Below are 17,518 nucleotides of genomic sequence, written 5' to 3'. Positions count from 1 at the left end.
AGGAAGGATAAGGTGGGTTAAATAATCACGCGTACCAAACGAGGGATAAAGTAGGTTAAATAATATAAACCTACTTTATCCCTCAAACCAAACGGGGCCTAAGAGTATTACTTTTTATTTTAAATATGGGTAGGGTCGAGCCGTCTCACGGATTATGACCCGTGAGACGGTCTCACATGAGACTAACTCTAATATTTTATGATAGTTTCACTTATTGGTGCATGGCTGTCATTTATAGTCACGTGATATGTTTTATACAAAAAAATTGTTTTTGCTACTGTTACCATATCAAGCTATTTCTGGGCATTTATTTTAGAATATTATATTCAAAATTAGTTACTTACTACGGTTATTCTCGCTTATTTAAAATTCAGACTCCATTTTTTTCTTTGGCAAAAAATCACGCGTATTAGATTTGAAATTTTTTTTTTCCAATGAAGGAACCCGCATGAATTACTCTTCGACGCACAGTACTGTATAAACTTATGAGATAGTGCAACTATGCTAGCAAGTAAATTGCACTGAGCAAAAATCACGTGCGATATGTTCACTCGCTCAAAAAGGTGTCGAAGACGGATTTGAGAAAATTTATTTTTTTGTGTAGTTGGATGAGTTAAAATGTAGGTCGGCCGAATTTCTTGTTTAATATCAACTTGATTATGTTATTCGATACGAACAATGAAAAAATTCGAGACAATACAACAAAAATGGATTCAAATAATTGACTTGCTGTAGGGTTTCCTACATACACTGCGTCTGGTGTGGGTGGACCGGACCAACTCCAAAAAATATTTGTTCGCCAAGTACAAATAACTTGTGGCATGCAACGTCTACCACAGAAATCAAGGCCTCTTTATTTTTATTAATTTAAAGCTAAAAAATCTTGGTTGGTCGACCCCTCGCACATTAATGTGTGAAGACCCAAGGGATAACTTCATCCACTAGTCCTCCATCGGCTAATTGAAATCCAGGATTATTACAACCAAATCATTTTTTAAAATTTAATTTTAAATTATCCATCCCTTAATTTAATTGTGGTACAACATCGAAATTACATATTAAAAAATTCAACAAAATTATATTTGAGAAAATTTTATTTGAGAAAATAGGATACATGTGAATCTATTATGATTCATCGGGGTGTGTCATTTAGCGGAAGTCCCTTTCATTATTTGATCTTCAATGTGACCCACTAAAGACTACACTTCATCGGCTTTTAGTCCATCAACAAATAAAGGCAATCTATCTGACTCTTCATTTTCTTATATTTTTTTTTTAAAAAATAATGTAGAAGATGCTCAGCTATAACTGTTAAGATCGAAACTTGGATCTAACTCGACCCCAAAAGCTAGCTCAAGAACGGAGGATTGTCCAAGCCAATATATGCAACTCCCAGATTATTTATCCTACCGATATGAGACAATTAACAATAACATTTAAAAAAAAAATTAAGTCACTTTATAAATTTTCAAAATACAACTATGAAACTAGTTTAAAAAGTTCGATCGATAATGGTTTTATTGTTAATAATGAAATATTAAATCAACAACTTACTTATTTATATATTAGCTGCACAAAGTATAATGAATTTCAGATAAGTGAATTTGAAGTTTATGATTTTGTTTCTCTAAAATTAAAAAAATATTTAAAAAAAATTCAAGGATTTAAAATTTATCGATCCAAACTCAACTAATATCAACGCGCAAATTTTTCTGTCATTAATTTTAATTTTCTCTCCTCAAGTAGTGAGATTTGGAAATCAAGTTGCTGATTAATTAAAGAAGTCAAATTCAGATTAGTATTCAAAATATTATACAGACGACTGAACCTCATGAAAAGTCTGTCAACACATTTTGTATATTCAGAAAAAAGCCCCAAGAACAATTAATACTTTTGGAACGCACATGGGAGATTCTTGTTTAACTGGCAAAAAAATTCAACTGCAGAAAAATGTCAAAAACAACACGATTTCCAGTAGTTATTGTTTTAGCAACATATTGGAGTAGGAGCCCCAATAGAAATGCAGCCCTTTCATGAAAGAACGAGTAATTTTACCGTTGCATGTAGCCCTGCTTGGACGTGACTGGAATATTATATATAATAAAAATTCAAAGAAATAAATAAATAAAATAATATATACTACATATTAAAAATATCGACATTACACCGAGGTGTCAAATGTGTGAAATTGTTAGTATTGTATTTAATTTCAAGACCATGTTCGTGGGAATATTGTATAAACATAGTTTAATTCGTGAGATGTGATAATAAATAACATATGATATAGTTAGAGATGATAAATAAACATGACAAAAAATCGTGTTAGACAGTCTCACGTGAGACATATATATTATTTCGGTCATCCATAAAAAGTATTATTTTTTATTATGAAATATTGATAAAATTAACACGTCTCAAGAGACCTATTCCGTGAACATATATTCTAATTGTTTTTAGAACTTAAAGATTCGATGAATGATATCGAGCATGAGTGTGCCTTCACTCTTTTAGTTTGGATTTCAAATTAATCTTATTTTGTAAACAAGTTTTAATTAAACACTTGGGACAAATTATTACCAACAATTAATGAGATGTAATTCAATTTTTTAAAAATCAAGGCATCGAACAAAGAGATGACAGAAATCGATAATGACACATGATTAGATAATAATAAACATAAGATGTTAATAATTAAGCAGGTAGTCGCAGTTAATTCTACATCAAATTAACAAAGTACTGCATCGAACTTTAATTATTTTTTCTCGCTCAAACTTCATTACAGACCATCGTCTTATTCTGCAGCAGGGAGTTCTTGCAATGGGCGATTGCACCCTGAATAGCACTCTGCAATTCCTCCATTGACGAACTATCAGAATAGCACATGCCTGATCCATCCCGACCCATTTGCGAAAACCCGAACCCGGAGCTGCTTTTACCATGGCTTGGTGATGATCCCATCGATGATGGGCAGCTTGAAATGCAACTTCTTCTACTGGGGAACCTCAAACTTCCGGAAAATGAGTGTGAAATCATTTTCGAAGTGTTCTCCCTTGGATAGTTTTTGCATGTAATGAAATCTTGATCTTTATTTTCCGTCATGCACAGAGTTGTATTTTCTGATTTTGGGAGTCTTGAAGGCGGAGGCATGCAGGGCTGTGAAGTGGATGCTTTCTGTTGTTGCTGCTGCTGTTTCTGGGAGAGTTTTTCGTATAAAGGTTTCACTTTTTTCAAGTACTTGCGCACGACTTCTTTAGCGCTTGAGCTCACTCGCTTAACGGCGGTGCCGCCGGATACAGCAGCGGTCGTATTCTTGTGTTCCTTTCGGAAAACAGAAGAGAATTTCGCGAGGGAGAAGTATTTAGAGGGTTTTCTTGGGAGAAAGTTGAGTGATTGAATGTTTCCAGTAGCAGTGGCGGTATTAGTGAGGCGTTTGAACTCATCGTCAGTGACAGAGCTAGGGCGTGAGGATTCACAATCTAGGTGGGGGAGATCGATGGAGGAGGCGGAGGAAGTGGAGGCAGTGGAGTCACGGGAAGCAGTGGTGGTTGTGTCGGAAGAAGAAGATGTGGAGGGAGAGGAGAGGAGAAGGGCACGAACCATAGAGATGCGGGGGGAAAGGTGGAGGGGGAGGATTTGGCCTTTGTAGAAGAGCTCGTCGGCGGGGCAGAGGGCGGCGGAGGACTTGTGGGGAGAGAGGGAGATGATGAACTCAAAGTCGGAGGAGGAGGAGGAAGAAAAGGAGTGAGTGGGTGAGGAAGGAAGGGTGTGGGATTTGGTGGCGGAGCGGTGGCGTAGCTTTTCGGTGCGCCGTCCCATGTTTGTGGCAGCTGGCTACATCTGAAATTTGACCCGGGGGTGGGCTGGGAAAAAAAGCTTTATGGTTGGGGAAATGAAAGGATTCTTTTTTATAACGAAAGTAAGTAGTTCATTTTAGTAATTAATAATAATTACTAAATAATAACATTAATTAGTCATCAAAATAATAATTAATAACTAAACGAAATACGCAAACGCGCTTTGTGTGTAAAATAATGATTATTACGTATATGAATCATGATCATTAATAAATCGAATTGATTCATAAAATTTTGTTATATTTTTAAATTATTATTTTGACAAGGATAACGTAGTTATATTAAATAAATTATTTTTAGATATAATATGTGAATTATTTATTTTTAAAATTTGATTAGACATTGTAATTATGAGTAAATTATATGAAATAAATTATTTAAAAAGATATTTTCGTATAAAATAATTGGTGTCACAAAGTTGGACCATTAAAGATCTCAAGTTTTATATATAATATAGATATAGATTAATAACTAGTAGATAAGACACACGATTCAGAAATTTTGAGCACGAAATTTTTTCTCGTAATTTTAGTTGACGATGATATGAGTTTAATATGATTTCGATAAATGGAGGATTTTGCGGAGAAAAAAGAATTAAAAATTCAAACTCTAACTCAAATTAGTAGATTAAAAATTACATTAGTGCAAAACTTATTGCTAAACTTATTGTTTATACTGTATTATTTTGCATATTATTCAATACACTTCTCAGAATTTGTAGGCCTATTATTTACAGATAATGTCATAATTAATAGTACATCCGTCCTATTGGAAAATCAAATAATACAAACAAGTTTTTTTCCATTTAACTCGAATATATATATATATATATATATATATATATATATATATATATATATATATATATATATATATATATATATTCACTTTCTACATTTAATTGTATTTTTTCCTTGATTTTACTGATATGTTTTTATTAACCAAGTCTTGGAAAACGTAAAATATTTTTTTGAATAAATTAAATAAATATAAATAGAAAATTTGTATGTAAGTTTGTTTTTTCAAATCTTTTCTTAATCCGTATTAAAAACAAGAGTGAGTCTCATGTGAGACCGTCTCACGGATCATAATCTGTGAGACGGGTCAATCCTACCCATATTCACAATAAAAAGTAATACTCTTAGCATACAAAGTAATATTTTTTCATGGGTGACTCAAATAAGAGATCTATCTCATAAATACGACCCGTGAGACCGTCTCACACAAATTCTTGCCTAAAAACAAACGAACTTGAGGGAGTAATCTTATTTTGTCTGGACCAACTTTATGGGAAAATTTGTAGATGTGAATATATATATATATTTTTTTATTCAGAAACGAATGATATTCTATAGTAGAATAGGTCTTTTGTGAGACGATCTCATGAATATTTATCTGTGAGAAGAATCAAACCTACAGATATTCACAATAAAAAATAAATACTATTAACATAAAAAAGTAATATTTTTTCTTGGATGACCTATAAAAGAGATTCGTTTCACAAAATACGACATATGAGATCATCTCACATAAATTTTTTCCTTGACCACACCATATTAGACAATTTCACATAATTTTCCGACACAATTAATAGTGTAATTTCATATATTTTATATTAGTAATATCCGAAACTTTGCTCGACCTTGCCTTGGGAAGTCTAATATCGGGGGAGTTGGGACTAGTAATGAAGTGGAAACGAGTAAAAAAAGGACGTGTGCATGGAGATGTGGAGCCTTCTGTCTTCCGATATTTGCATTTTTTTTATCAAACATATGAAAAAATATTTAATTGCGTTTAAATATTGAATATAAAATTCCATATCCAGCCTACAATTTTTCTAATTTAATTCCACGTGAATATCTAGATAGGAAGCTGGAACTATTCTAGTACACTGAATTAATCAGTTCATAATTTCTGGATAATTTTTCTCCCTAGTCAAAAATTTGTGTGACACGATCTCACGGATCATATTTTGTGAGACAGATCTCTTATTTGAGTCATCCATGAAAAAAAATTGATTTTTATGCTAAGAGTATTACTTTTTATTGTGAATATATGTTATTTGGCTCATCCATTAAAAAATATTACTTTTTATACTAAGAGTATCATTTTTTATTGTGAATATCGGTAGGGTTGACCTGTCTTACATATAAAGATTCGTGAGATCGTCTCACAAGAGACTTACTCTTCTCACTAATTTAACTATTCATCCCACCTTACCTAAGAGTATAGTGACAATGGAGGTTGCTCGTCAAAAGATGCAAATAAATCGAATCGAAATTAGTTCTAAACTAAAAATAGTAATTAATTTAAGTTCAAGTTCAGCTTCACTCGACGTTTAATTTAATGTTCGATCTCATCTTTTTTTTAACCAGATTTGTAACTACACATGTTTTTTTATTTTTATTGTTATTGTTCAAGAACTAATGGATTATATTTAGATTAAATTATTCAAATTATATGAAACGAGCTTAAATTCATTAAAAACGAATAATTTTTTTAATAAAAATAAATCAATCAAATATCGAATGCTTTTGGGCCATTTATTTTGTTTTAGACAATTTCAGAATGTCACACCAAACCCAGAAATGCCCCGCTTGGGATAATGAGGGCCATACTGCCAATACGTACATATTTTTAGTATTTCATTTTTAAATGCACGTGACGACAACCGACACTTTCGCAAAACAAAATAAAATAAAACTACAAAATAAATTTGAAATTATAAAATTACAGCATTTTCTTAAAAAAAATATACAAATAGATACAGAGGACCCGTGTCAGCTAAGCTAAATAGCTAACCCTGTGCAATCAATATAACAAGTGACAGCAAATCTTTTTCAAATATAATAATAGGTAGTTTTCATTTTAAATCATTAATTTCAATTATTATTATTTACTCAAAAATACATGGAATTAAAATAACTGAGTCTGTCAGCTCATCCGAAAAAGTTTTGATTGGAATAACTGAAATCAAAATCATTTGTGAAACGAATATCATATATTTCATCGACTCGAACACTTATAAAAATAAAAACTATATAAATCGGAAAAAAACACACACACACGCGCACTTTTAATTAATTAATCAGGTCGAAGTTCCTCGAGCCAACCCAAATTTCTGGATTTTTTAGTTTCATTTCACAGTTCACACCGTGAATTTAGGCTGTAGAACATAATTTATTATATGGGAACTGTACGTCTTAGAATATACGTAAATTATAGCATATGATCCAAGATTGGTTCTTGATTGTTAATGTTTAAATCATAAAATTTAAGGCCAAGGAATCTTTTATATCCTCCTGGATATTTTAATAATCTCAATCATATGCCATTAAAGACAAAAAAAACATAGACATCTTGCCTGAAATATTAATTATCTACATATTATATATTATAATTAATTTATCAAACAACCACTATTTACGTATTTATTATTGTGGATTTCCTTAAATCGAGTAAGAACATGAAATATGGGTTAATGAGATCCTATCTACGTGAGCACTATCATCACTTCATTTCAACAGGTAAGATCTTGCCACACATACAATTTCAAAAAAAAAGTGGGTCCTGTATATGCATGAGCAAATCTTGGTCATCCATCTTATCATGAGGACAATGTCCACATAAGTAGGATGAAATAAACCTGAAATATGAGCTAGTAGTGTCATGTGGATTAGATGGATTGCCATTAAGATAAGATAATGGTTTAAAATAATCAATTGCAAGAAGGTGAAAAGGATTTAGAAATTTGTAACATTAATGAGAGTTATTTTGAAAGATGAACAAACATTTTCATAAAGCGAGGCAGTAGTTGTTTAAAGGAGTATATTTACGTGGTTGCGCGGATTTGGGTTTGAGACGTGACCGTTGAAAATGTGAAAATTGTATGGAAAAAACCACGAGATCAATTGAGATTGTATTTGTTTGAAAAACAATTACTATAAATTCAATTGTACAAATTTATTCCCAGCTGATATCGTCCTATCCTCCTTATTTCTATTTGATCTTAACAATCAAGATTAAAAGAACAATTCATGCCACATTTATTCGTCAGCTTCTTGATGAACTGCGAAATGGCTTCACGATAATTCTTTTCGTCATTAACAGTGTGATCATAGTCATCCATAAACCTCTTCCAAAACCAATGTTTGTTCCACACCCTCTCCTTCATCTCCTCAATCGGCACATTCTTCGTCTCCGGCACCAGGAAGAGCACGAAAACCGACATCACCAGAACCCAACTCGAGAAAAACAAGAAAATCCCAAACTTGAAGTGGCACAGCATCGACAAAAAGGCTTGAGCAATCACGAACGTGAAGAGCAGATTGATACATACTGTCACACTCTGTCCTGCTGAACGCGTCTCAAGCGGAAACGTCTCACTGGGAATAAGCCATCCGAGGGGACCCCACGACCACGCGAAGGCCGAAACAAACGTACAAACCAAGACCACGACGAAAATTGCGTAACCATGTCCAAGGTTATTCGAATGATCTTTAACTTTGACGCCTAGAATAATGGCAACGATTGTCTGTGACAAGAACATCTGAATTCCAGCTTCGAGTAAGAGCATTCTCCTTCCTAATTTATCAACCGAGTAAATAGATACAACAGTCGATGCTACATTGACTGCACCAGTAATCACAGCCGAGTACAATGCAGCATCGCTCCCGAATCCAACTGTATCGAAAAGAACAGGAGCGTAGAACATGATCGCGTTGATTCCCGTAAATTGCTGAAAAATCTGCAGCAAGAACAAATCATTTTCAAATCTTCAAAGTAGGGACAGACTCAACAGGGTGATGATATTCAACTAGAATTTTGAGTGGACAGCCCACAAATTAATAATCAACTCGCCTGTAAGGCAACAGCGATGACCAAAGGAGGCCTGTTTCTTCTCATGAGGAGATTTCTGAAAGGATGTTTCACTTCCTTGGCGATTCGGCTCGCCTCCACTAGCTCCATGAACTCTGGCTCAACGTTTTCCACACCTCGGATTCGTTTGAGCACAGCTTTACCTTCGTCTAAACGGCCACGCTCGATCAAGCTATTGGGCGTATCGACAACGAGGAGTGCGCCTACAGTCAGCAGCCCAGCAGGAACCCCCGCCAAGCCAAGTGACAGACGCCAGCCCCATCCCTTGATTCTGTCATTAACGTAAGGGAAAACAAACAAGAAGTACTTAAAATTACTAAAAATTGGAAACTTCGATCGACACAGGGATAGAATGCATTTATTTTACGTACTATGAGCATGGACACGGATCACCTACTGTGCACAGCATCATGCTGTGCACACATTGAATCTTTTTTTTTTTTTTTTTTTTTTTGTTTTTTCACTTTTTTCACCCTCTTTTTATCTTTTGTTTCCTTCAATTTTCCTCCATTTTTTCCCTTCCACAAACATTAGCAAACAATTTTATATGAAATAATATAAACATTTGAATTCTTTTATGTTAATTAATAATTTTACAATTAAAAATTACTATATTAAATTTTTACATGTGAAAACAGTATTATTTTTTTCGAATTTGATGAGTATTTTTAATTTTTTTTTTCCAATGAACAAAATTTTTAACAATATAAAACTATTAACATGTTAATGCTTAAATTAAAATTTAGAACATTTCCATTATGCAAAATTAAAAACTAATAAACCGTATTATTTTTTTTCGAATTTGATGAGTATTATTAATTTTTTTTCCAATGAACAAAATTTTTAACAATATAAAACTATTAACATGTTAATTCTTAAATTAAAATTTAGAACATTTCCATCATGCAAAATTAAAAACTAATAAACCGTATTATTTTTTTTCGAATTTGATGAGTATTATTAATTTTTTTTCCAATGAACAAAATTTTTAACAATATAAAACTATTAACATGTTAATGCTTAAATTAAAATTTAGAACATTTCCATCATGCAATATCAAAATAGTCCGATAATGTTTGTGAAAGATGGAAAAAATTGGAGGAAAATGGAGGGGGGGGGGAGAGTGAAAAAAAAAAAAATTTAAAAAAATCAATGTGTGCACAGCATCATGCTGTGCACAGTAGATGATCCGTATCCCTATGAGCATAATACTATCACCGTCCAAATCAGTACAAAAATTCAAGAAAGTTAAAGAGTTAAATTTAGTACTTAAGAAACAAGAAATTTTAATGTTAAGTTTCATTAATCCTTTCAAATTAATATGATCTAAATTCAAGCAAATGTTAAGTTCTACATTAAAAAAAAAAACCAATATTATGATTCATGCATCTTAACCAATAATCGATTTTTTTTTTTAAAAAAAAATATAAATCACCGAATGATAAAGAAGAATAAAGACACTTGCTTGGAAGTTCCATAATTGATAAGGTTGGCAAAGAGAATCCCGAGAGTGACATTGAGTTGGAATAAAATGTTAAGTCCTCCACGTATCCTGGTTGGCGCTATCTCCGATAGGAACACAGGAACTGCCTGAATAAATAAATAAATAACCAATATTTTTTAGGTCCACAAATTAGCTAGGAATGATTAAACAATTCATTTATTTTCTAGGCCCTGTGTTTAATTCACATTAAGTTGTACATGTGACCATAATTTGTAAAGTTTTACCAATGGGTTGTATGATTTTTATGTAAAAGATAGGAAGAGCTAACTATACTTTCTAAATTAAATTAATGTTACATAAAATTTAATTAATTTTGGAGAACGATTTAAAGTGGATTACTTTCATCCAAACATTATTATGGATTTTGTCATATCATTCTATCGATTTCGTTGCGTCTAAATCAATTGCAATCTGCTGGGAATCAATTTATTTTCAAAGTTTTACCGACTTTATCCCACGACAATTATATATGGTTCATATATATACATCATGTGTGGATCCTCACATGAAATTAAACCTATATATACACCTACACAAACACTGATGACATGATGTATATCTGTTAGATGAATAATACATATGAACGTCCTCACATACATGTTTATAATGAGTGTGTGTATATATATATAGTACCTGATTCGCGAAGCCGACCCCACAACCAAGCAAAATCCTGCCCAGAATGAGCATAACAAGGTCTTGTGCGGAGGCATTAAGCACGACTCCAACAATGAAGAAGAAACCAGCAATCAACATAGTTAACCTGCGACCCAGCTTTCTTGTTGTGTATGAAGCAAAGAAAGTTGCGGTTAGGCCAGCAAGATACAGGGAAGATGTGAATAGCTGAAGTCCTTGATCGTCATATTTGCAGTAGTTGCTGTTTAGCCCCGGATCTTGCGTCTTCTCGTATACTGACGGGAAGAATTTCTTCAAGAAATCGTCCATCGATGTTACCCCACCTGCAGTATTCATGACAAATTTTTGCTTTTCAGTTCACTGACAAGAATTTTGTTCTTAGCTTGTTGTGGTACAAATTAAGTTGATTATAATAAAGTAAAACTAAACTACCCGAAACACCGACGTCATAGCCAAACATGAGACCTCCTGTGGCGGCCATAATACACGAGATGATTACTATAGGGGTGATCTTCGCCTCGAACTCTTTCTCCCCGGCCGCCGAGGTGGCCAATCCTCCACCCGCCATCACTTCACAAAGTGAGTGTTCTTGAAATTTGTAACGAAAATGTAACACAGGAATAAGGGGGCCGGAGCTAGTAGTACTCAGTTGATGAATGAATATAACAAAACAGCGGTTTAGAGAGATTTAAAGGGCAAATTGCGAAATCAGGAATTGATGTGATGTTGAGGCAACGGATCGAGTACAACATGCACCACAGGCATGTTTACACGTGGGAAAACGCACACGTGTGTGATTGACATTTTTATTATCTTTTTTAATATTCTCCATAATTATAGTTTACGTGGTTGTGCTGTGTAAAAGACCAAATTTGTTCCCTTGGTCAAATTAAGGCGGACATTGATAGAAAATGAAATGATAAATTAATTTATTTAGTTTGGATATACATTCATTTTAATTTATTAAATAATCAAGTAATTGACTTTTTTATTGCCACATGTCATCTATATAAAATGTTGATATTAAAAAATATATATTGTACCTTTGATTGCTGATTCTTTATATTGTAATATCAAATAATTTAAGAATTATGGAGTATTTACGATCTCTTGTAAATTTTTTCCACCACCTTACACGCTAATGCACTCACCCTTTCCCCCGAATCAATTACGATTTAATACATGATATATAATTTTTTATACATAATATAATCGTTATTTTATATTCGTTATAAGATATGGTATCAAAAGACAAAAGATTTATTTTAAAGGGGGGAAAGAGCTTAAAAATTCTTAGTATATTTTTCAAAAAATCAAGAAATAAAAGCCACATGAGAATTCTAACGATGGTCATACTAAGTGCCCATTAAATTACACCTTTTAATTGTAAGACTGATGTGCGTTTCATGAATATGATATTATATATTTATTAAAGTGACAACCAATAAGGCGTTGACACGTTAACAATGAACTCACTTGCATTAAATTTTATGATTTTAAATTAGTCGATATATTAACTATACAGCCATAAAGTTTTAACGAATTATCATGATTTAAAATATAATAAGAAATGTTGTTTTTGAGGTCACACTGAGAGCTTATGATTCTAGTCTAAAAACAAGAAAACATGTTAAAATGTGGGCTTTTATATTCACCCTGTGCTAAACTACGGCCTCCCATGATGCTATCCTGAATGAACAGCACAACAATTTCTGTTCTATTCAGCATGAGCTTGCATTATGACGTGCACATGCATACGCTTTTCAGGGGATTCAACGGCGGCCGAAGGACCCATTTTTCTATATTCCAACTCCAACCCCGGTTTCAAATCTAAATCCAGGAAAAGAAAGAAAATGGGACTAAAAATGGATATAGAACTAACTTCATCCAGATGAAGTATCAGAACTCATTAATGCTGCCATTTCCTTGTCTTGCTGTTTCTTTAGATACTGTTGTGCAGTCGAGTTAACAATCTTCACAAAAAAGTTCATTAGCATGAACCAGACCATCGTATTCCAGATGAAAGCGAGTGAAATATTCCATTTCTTCACCTGATGATCGGAATAGATTGCTAGTACAGAGATATATTCAGATTGATATGGAAACTCGGGAGATGTTAGTACCTGGATATTTGAAGGAGCTTGCGCTTCAATGGCCAAATATTTCTCTTTAATGGAGTGAAGCTTGACAGAAAGATTGGGTAGAATTGAGTCCAAACCAGATATAAAACTAAGAGCCCAAATTAGTTTATTTTCAATCCATTCGATGAGTTGATTGTTGCATACAGAAATAACAAAAACAGTCTGCAGATTATGACATTTGATAAGAATATATAAGCAGTCACGAAAGTGTAAAATTCGATGGAAACAAGCATTTTTATTTCAAACTACAAAAGTTACACACCTGCATATGAGTTTTGATAATTGCTTTCCCAATCATTGTTGCTAGAAAAAACTCCCAGAAAGGAATTTGGAATTGTCCACACATTATGCCCGCAAGATCAAATAAAGGATTAGGCACCTGAAAAGAATCTCAAATGCGGGTATGAAGTAACAAGTGAAGATTGAATGCCATAGAAAGAAACTTAAACAAAAGAAAATGAAATGAAATGAAGGAACCAACCGAGGCAAGAAGTAAAATGGTGAAGAAGTTTAAATATTGGGCATGTGACAAGAACCAACGCTTGATTTGATTTATGCAAGCAGAGATAAACCCTTCATCTTTTTTTGTTGCAGAAGCATCCAATTCCTCAATTTCATGAATTCTGCCACCCGACAAGCTTGCTGTACAAAACAGATGTGTCAAGATAATTATGAGGTTAAAACAGGATGCACATACAAATAAAATTAAGCACTACAGATCAATGTAAGGTGAGAGTATCAATTGTAGTCAATAATTAAGAGTTACTGATCGGTCATTCTTGTAAATGGGACACAAACAACCTAATGCCCCCACAGACCCTAGTCTAAAGCCTATTTAGTATCTTAAGAATGGTACACTTCTCCTCTTCATAAAGTTGCAATTTCCATTAAAATTTAGTGAAGTTCATACCCGCCCTTGAAATGAAGTAAGGGGGGAGTTCACCGAGGGCAGTTCCAACGCCCCACAGAATAGCCTCTAACTGGACCTGAGGGAGTATGCTGCTAAGGGGAACCCGCAAGCCATGTGAATACTGGAAAAGAGGGGGTCCAAATTCAGCACAATCCTTGCCAAGCCAAGAAGGACCTGTTTTGAACTGTACTGTATCGTATGGAGCACTCTTGACATCTGTTCGGCCACACTGCATTGATTTTATAGTGAACAAGGCAATATGAGGTCCCAGATAGAGAACAAATGTGTGAAGCCCCGAACCTATGTTTAGAAAAAAAACAGCAAAAAAATTCAGACAAAAATCAATATGTATATGTCTAGGGACAGCAAGTTTATTGTTTCAAAATGTTCATGTAGCTAACTTGGTCATTTGATTTACATATTGAGATGCACTTTTCCTCAAAAAGTTAAAATGACACCATAATACCAACAGACGCAAATAACAAAACCAAAATCCTCATAGTATAATTTTGCGAGCAGGCTAACACCGATATAGGTGGATGAAAATATAAACACCCCATCAATGGCTTGTAAAAAAGTTTCTAATATAAAAAAGATTATATACATACATAAGTACTGACATTTCTAGCATTATCACCCTCTTACTTAGAGATACCTAACCTTGTGTATAACATGCCAACTTTTCCCCTTTCTTTTTTTATGTTTCTATTACCACCAAAAAGGTTTCCCCTAAAATTAAAATATATTGGTGTGGATTAAGCTGATTGACACGTCTTTGCTGAAAATTCATAGGAGAGTGCAATAAACAGCATATTGTACGAAAAATTTAATGGCATGATGACTATTTTGTCCACAATATGCATGATCACCCACTAAATTTGAGGAATGCGTGGTTGGATATTTTATTGCTGATAAATTTGAAAATTAGAAATAATAATCATCTTTCAGTTGCTTAATGGAGGTAACAATGCATAAGCAGTATGAATGGATCGCAAGGCCGCAGGCAGGAATGAGTGCTACAATACCACATCAACTACAAAGTTATATCCATAAGATAAATTTATCACTATCCTCGAAAAAATAATAAATTTTGAATGTGTGGGCTCAATCAAGTTGTTTTGCTCACCAAGTCCAATGGAAGATGCAACTCCTAGAGCCACCCACCAAATAACAAACCGCATATAACGCATGACTTCCTCAATATACTGCAGTTTACATTAACGAGGCACTCGATAAGTAAACTGTCCCAATGTTATATCACAAATGACTTGAGCTGAAAATATGATCAAGGGATATCTGAATTCCCATAAGAAAGTCTAGCATAATATATAGTATCCATTTTAAAACCATATAGCAAGTTAAAATTTTGAAATACAAATAACTTAGTCATTACCTTCTCATGAGGACCATCAACAGTTAGCAATATGATTCCAGAAATCACTACAGTGGCACTTAACAGCACGAGCCACACACGATGTGATAAGAGATATACAGCTGACCGTTTGAGATATAGTATGAAGACCAGAATGAAAAGCTTTATTGTCTTGGATGGTTGAGAGGTTAGAGTTAGATTCTCTAATTCTTGTTGATGCTTTACACGAAGTTCTACAAAAGCAAAAATTTGTCGATTTCAAGTTAGGTAAAATGGGATCCACAAATGATAATGGGGAAAATCTACATAAATCATGCAGCAGATGCAATAAATACAATTTCAGTGCTTCTCATTAATTAACTGCTCCTAAATGTTCGGTTAGCCAGTATGATAGTTTTTGTTTGGATCCAGAAATAATTCCATCTAAGGACACAAAAAGTCAAATGAATAGAAACTATCACAAGTGAACAATGCAGTAGACATCGTCTGGAGCCTCCCAGTTCCAAGAGGAGCAGAAGAAAGTGTCTGCTATCATGAACATAGGATAAGGAAAAGGAAACATGCATTATCTCATCTAATATCCAGATAGCTCCTATGCAAAAGGAGTCACCATATGAAGCTATCAAGGAGAAGTTCCAAAGTCAGGAGCCAGAAGCACCATTCAGGAACCCAATTTACATGTCACCGGTAAAGAAACATCAACATCAGAAGAAGCAATCATATGTGAAAAGATCAAACTCTGCCATGGCTTTACATTTTATGACCCTCCTTAACCAGAGAAACATATCCAGCCATTCCTCAGATTTCATATACCCACATGACAACATTTCACTCAGATGATACTCAACTACCTTATAAAAAGTGTTCTCCACTCATTCACAATGTGAACACCAAGTAGAGAGGAGTCGTATAATTTGTTTGGACTTTCACGTACAGTTTTCTCCAATATTCTTGCCCCATAATTTATTAAGTCACCCCTAAACCCATCTCGCCCTCTTCGTTTCAAATGCTTACCGAAATATATCATACCCTCACATTGATTTCAGGAACACACATATGCACATGTACACGGAGATAAAATTGAGTGTATGTCTCTGAACGCCAGTCACAAATTAAATTTCTAATAAGAACAATCATTTTCACGAAATAAACAAAAAACCGTGTCAAAATTTGATGCATAGCCAAAATAAAGATGCTTTTCAAAGCTAGAAGGCATATATCGTTCACACACATAAACCACATATTCATTTAAATACCTAATAGCATATCCATCCGAAACACACTCCTTCACATCAAATAATATTCAATCTCGGCTCAGCAACATTATTATAAAAGCGCGAATCTTGTTTATATCCCCAAGACAAAGAAAATCGCAGATTAAAGATAAATGCTAAATAAGCAATGGTAAACGAATTATTAAAGCAAAACTTGCCTGCGATCGTCATGTCCATTTCTTATTACAAGAAATTCAATGCGAACTCTATATTTCCTTGAAGTTCATGTTCTTATAATCTTTTACATCTCACCTGGAATCTTGATCGTTGATACAAATTATACAAGTGTATGAATCCAAGACCGTTAACCAGACAGAAGAAAAGGGTAAGTTGAAATCTTGATTATGAAATAAAAAAACTGGAATTCAGAAAAAGATATGAGGATTATTATGAAAATCGTGTGGGGAAACGATCCTCTCATTTCATTCGGGAAAGCATATTCTATTTGTGCCAATTACCCGCACAATGCCCAAAAAGAGACCCCTTTTGGCTTTTATTATTAAAAAACTTCGAAATTTTTAGATTAAATTAGAATTTACTGAAAAGAATCATTTTCTTGTTAAATCTAGCATATCGATATTAATTCAGATTAAGTATTTAATTTTTAATTGTGTAAAATATTTTTTTTTTTTTTGGCATTCTCGTCCTAACAGACTCCACAAAGTTGGTGGTTGGAAGTTGGGACACTCCCCTCGAAATAAATTTCGGGTTTTTTTGAAAAGAAATAACTTCCTAACTTTTTTAAAAATATTCAAGAAAACAAATTTCATCGACAAATCAGTAAATCTCAGCTTCACAACTTTGCCAAAAAACAAAGGCACTGTATTCAAAAAAACCAAATTGCATCGAATAAATAAGTTGATCATGGACCACTTGGTTATTAGCTTTTGGAATGTTGAATGAAAGGGAAATGAAGTTGTCCACGTTGGAGGATAACAACAAGTCTTACCCT

General features: G+C 33.6%; 3 protein-coding genes across 3 annotated transcripts; all 3 read right to left on the bottom strand.

Moving 5' to 3' along the window:
• Positions 1-2,647: 2,647 nt before the first annotated feature.
• Positions 2,648-3,867, bottom strand: LOC140813956 (probable membrane-associated kinase regulator 1). Its single transcript, XM_073172788.1, has one exon. The coding sequence runs from the start codon at positions 3,814-3,816 to the stop codon at positions 2,767-2,769; it is 1,050 nt and encodes a 349-aa protein (XP_073028889.1). The 5' UTR covers positions 3,817-3,867; the 3' UTR covers positions 2,648-2,766.
• Positions 3,868-7,749: 3,882 nt separating this feature from the next.
• Positions 7,750-11,582, bottom strand: LOC140814480 (sugar transport protein 13-like). Its single transcript, XM_073173485.1, has 5 exons — positions 11,302-11,582; positions 10,870-11,192; positions 10,198-10,322; positions 8,715-9,003; positions 7,750-8,601 (listed from the first exon to the last, which is right to left on the bottom strand). The coding sequence occupies exons 1-5, from the start codon at positions 11,435-11,437 to the stop codon at positions 7,864-7,866; spliced, it is 1,611 nt and encodes a 536-aa protein (XP_073029586.1). The 5' UTR covers positions 11,438-11,582; the 3' UTR covers positions 7,750-7,863.
• Positions 11,583-12,321: 739 nt separating this feature from the next.
• LOC140814354 (vacuole membrane protein KMS1-like) lies at positions 12,322-17,036 on the bottom strand. Its single transcript, XM_073173303.1, has 8 exons — positions 16,725-17,036; positions 15,314-15,525; positions 15,047-15,125; positions 13,921-14,220; positions 13,492-13,652; positions 13,273-13,389; positions 12,993-13,172; positions 12,322-12,920 (listed from the first exon to the last, which is right to left on the bottom strand). Exons 1-8 carry the CDS (start codon positions 16,741-16,743, stop codon positions 12,753-12,755), a joined length of 1,236 nt encoding a protein of 411 aa, XP_073029404.1. The 5' UTR covers positions 16,744-17,036; the 3' UTR covers positions 12,322-12,752.
• Positions 17,037-17,518: the final 482 nt, after the last annotated feature.

This window comes from Primulina eburnea, chromosome 15 (assembly GCF_022965805.1).
Source record: "Primulina eburnea isolate SZY01 chromosome 15, ASM2296580v1, whole genome shotgun sequence".
In the NCBI taxonomy this organism is placed as follows: domain Eukaryota; kingdom Viridiplantae; phylum Streptophyta; class Magnoliopsida; order Lamiales; family Gesneriaceae; genus Primulina; species Primulina eburnea.
The sequence above is the reverse complement of the archived record's forward strand: the minus strand, read 5'-3'. Positions and strand labels throughout refer to the sequence as shown.

Excerpts from the sequence above, each read along its gene's own strand:
- LOC140814354 (XM_073173303.1), bottom strand. Across the intron at positions 15,126-15,313 it reads TTGATGGTCCTCATGAGAAG|TATATTGAGGAAGTCATGCG; the intron begins GTAATGACTAAG and ends TGTAAACTGCAG. Across the intron at positions 13,390-13,491 it reads CCATTTTACTTCTTGCCTCG|GTGCCTAATCCTTTATTTGA; the intron begins GTTGGTTCCTTC and ends GATTCTTTTCAG.
- LOC140813956 (XM_073172788.1), bottom strand. The coding sequence starts at position 3,816 with ATGGGACGGCGCACCGAAAAGCTACGCCACCGCTCCGCCACCAAATCC.
- LOC140814480 (XM_073173485.1), bottom strand. The coding sequence starts at position 11,437 with ATGGCGGGTGGAGGATTGGCCACCTCGGCGGCCGGGGAGAAAGAGTTC. Across the intron at positions 11,193-11,301 it reads CTATGACGTCGGTGTTTCGG|GTGGGGTAACATCGATGGAC; the intron begins GTAGTTTAGTTT and ends TGAATACTGCAG. Across the intron at positions 9,004-10,197 it reads ATCAATTATGGAACTTCCAA|AATCAAGGGATGGGGCTGGC; the intron begins GCAAGTGTCTTT and ends CGTTAATGACAG.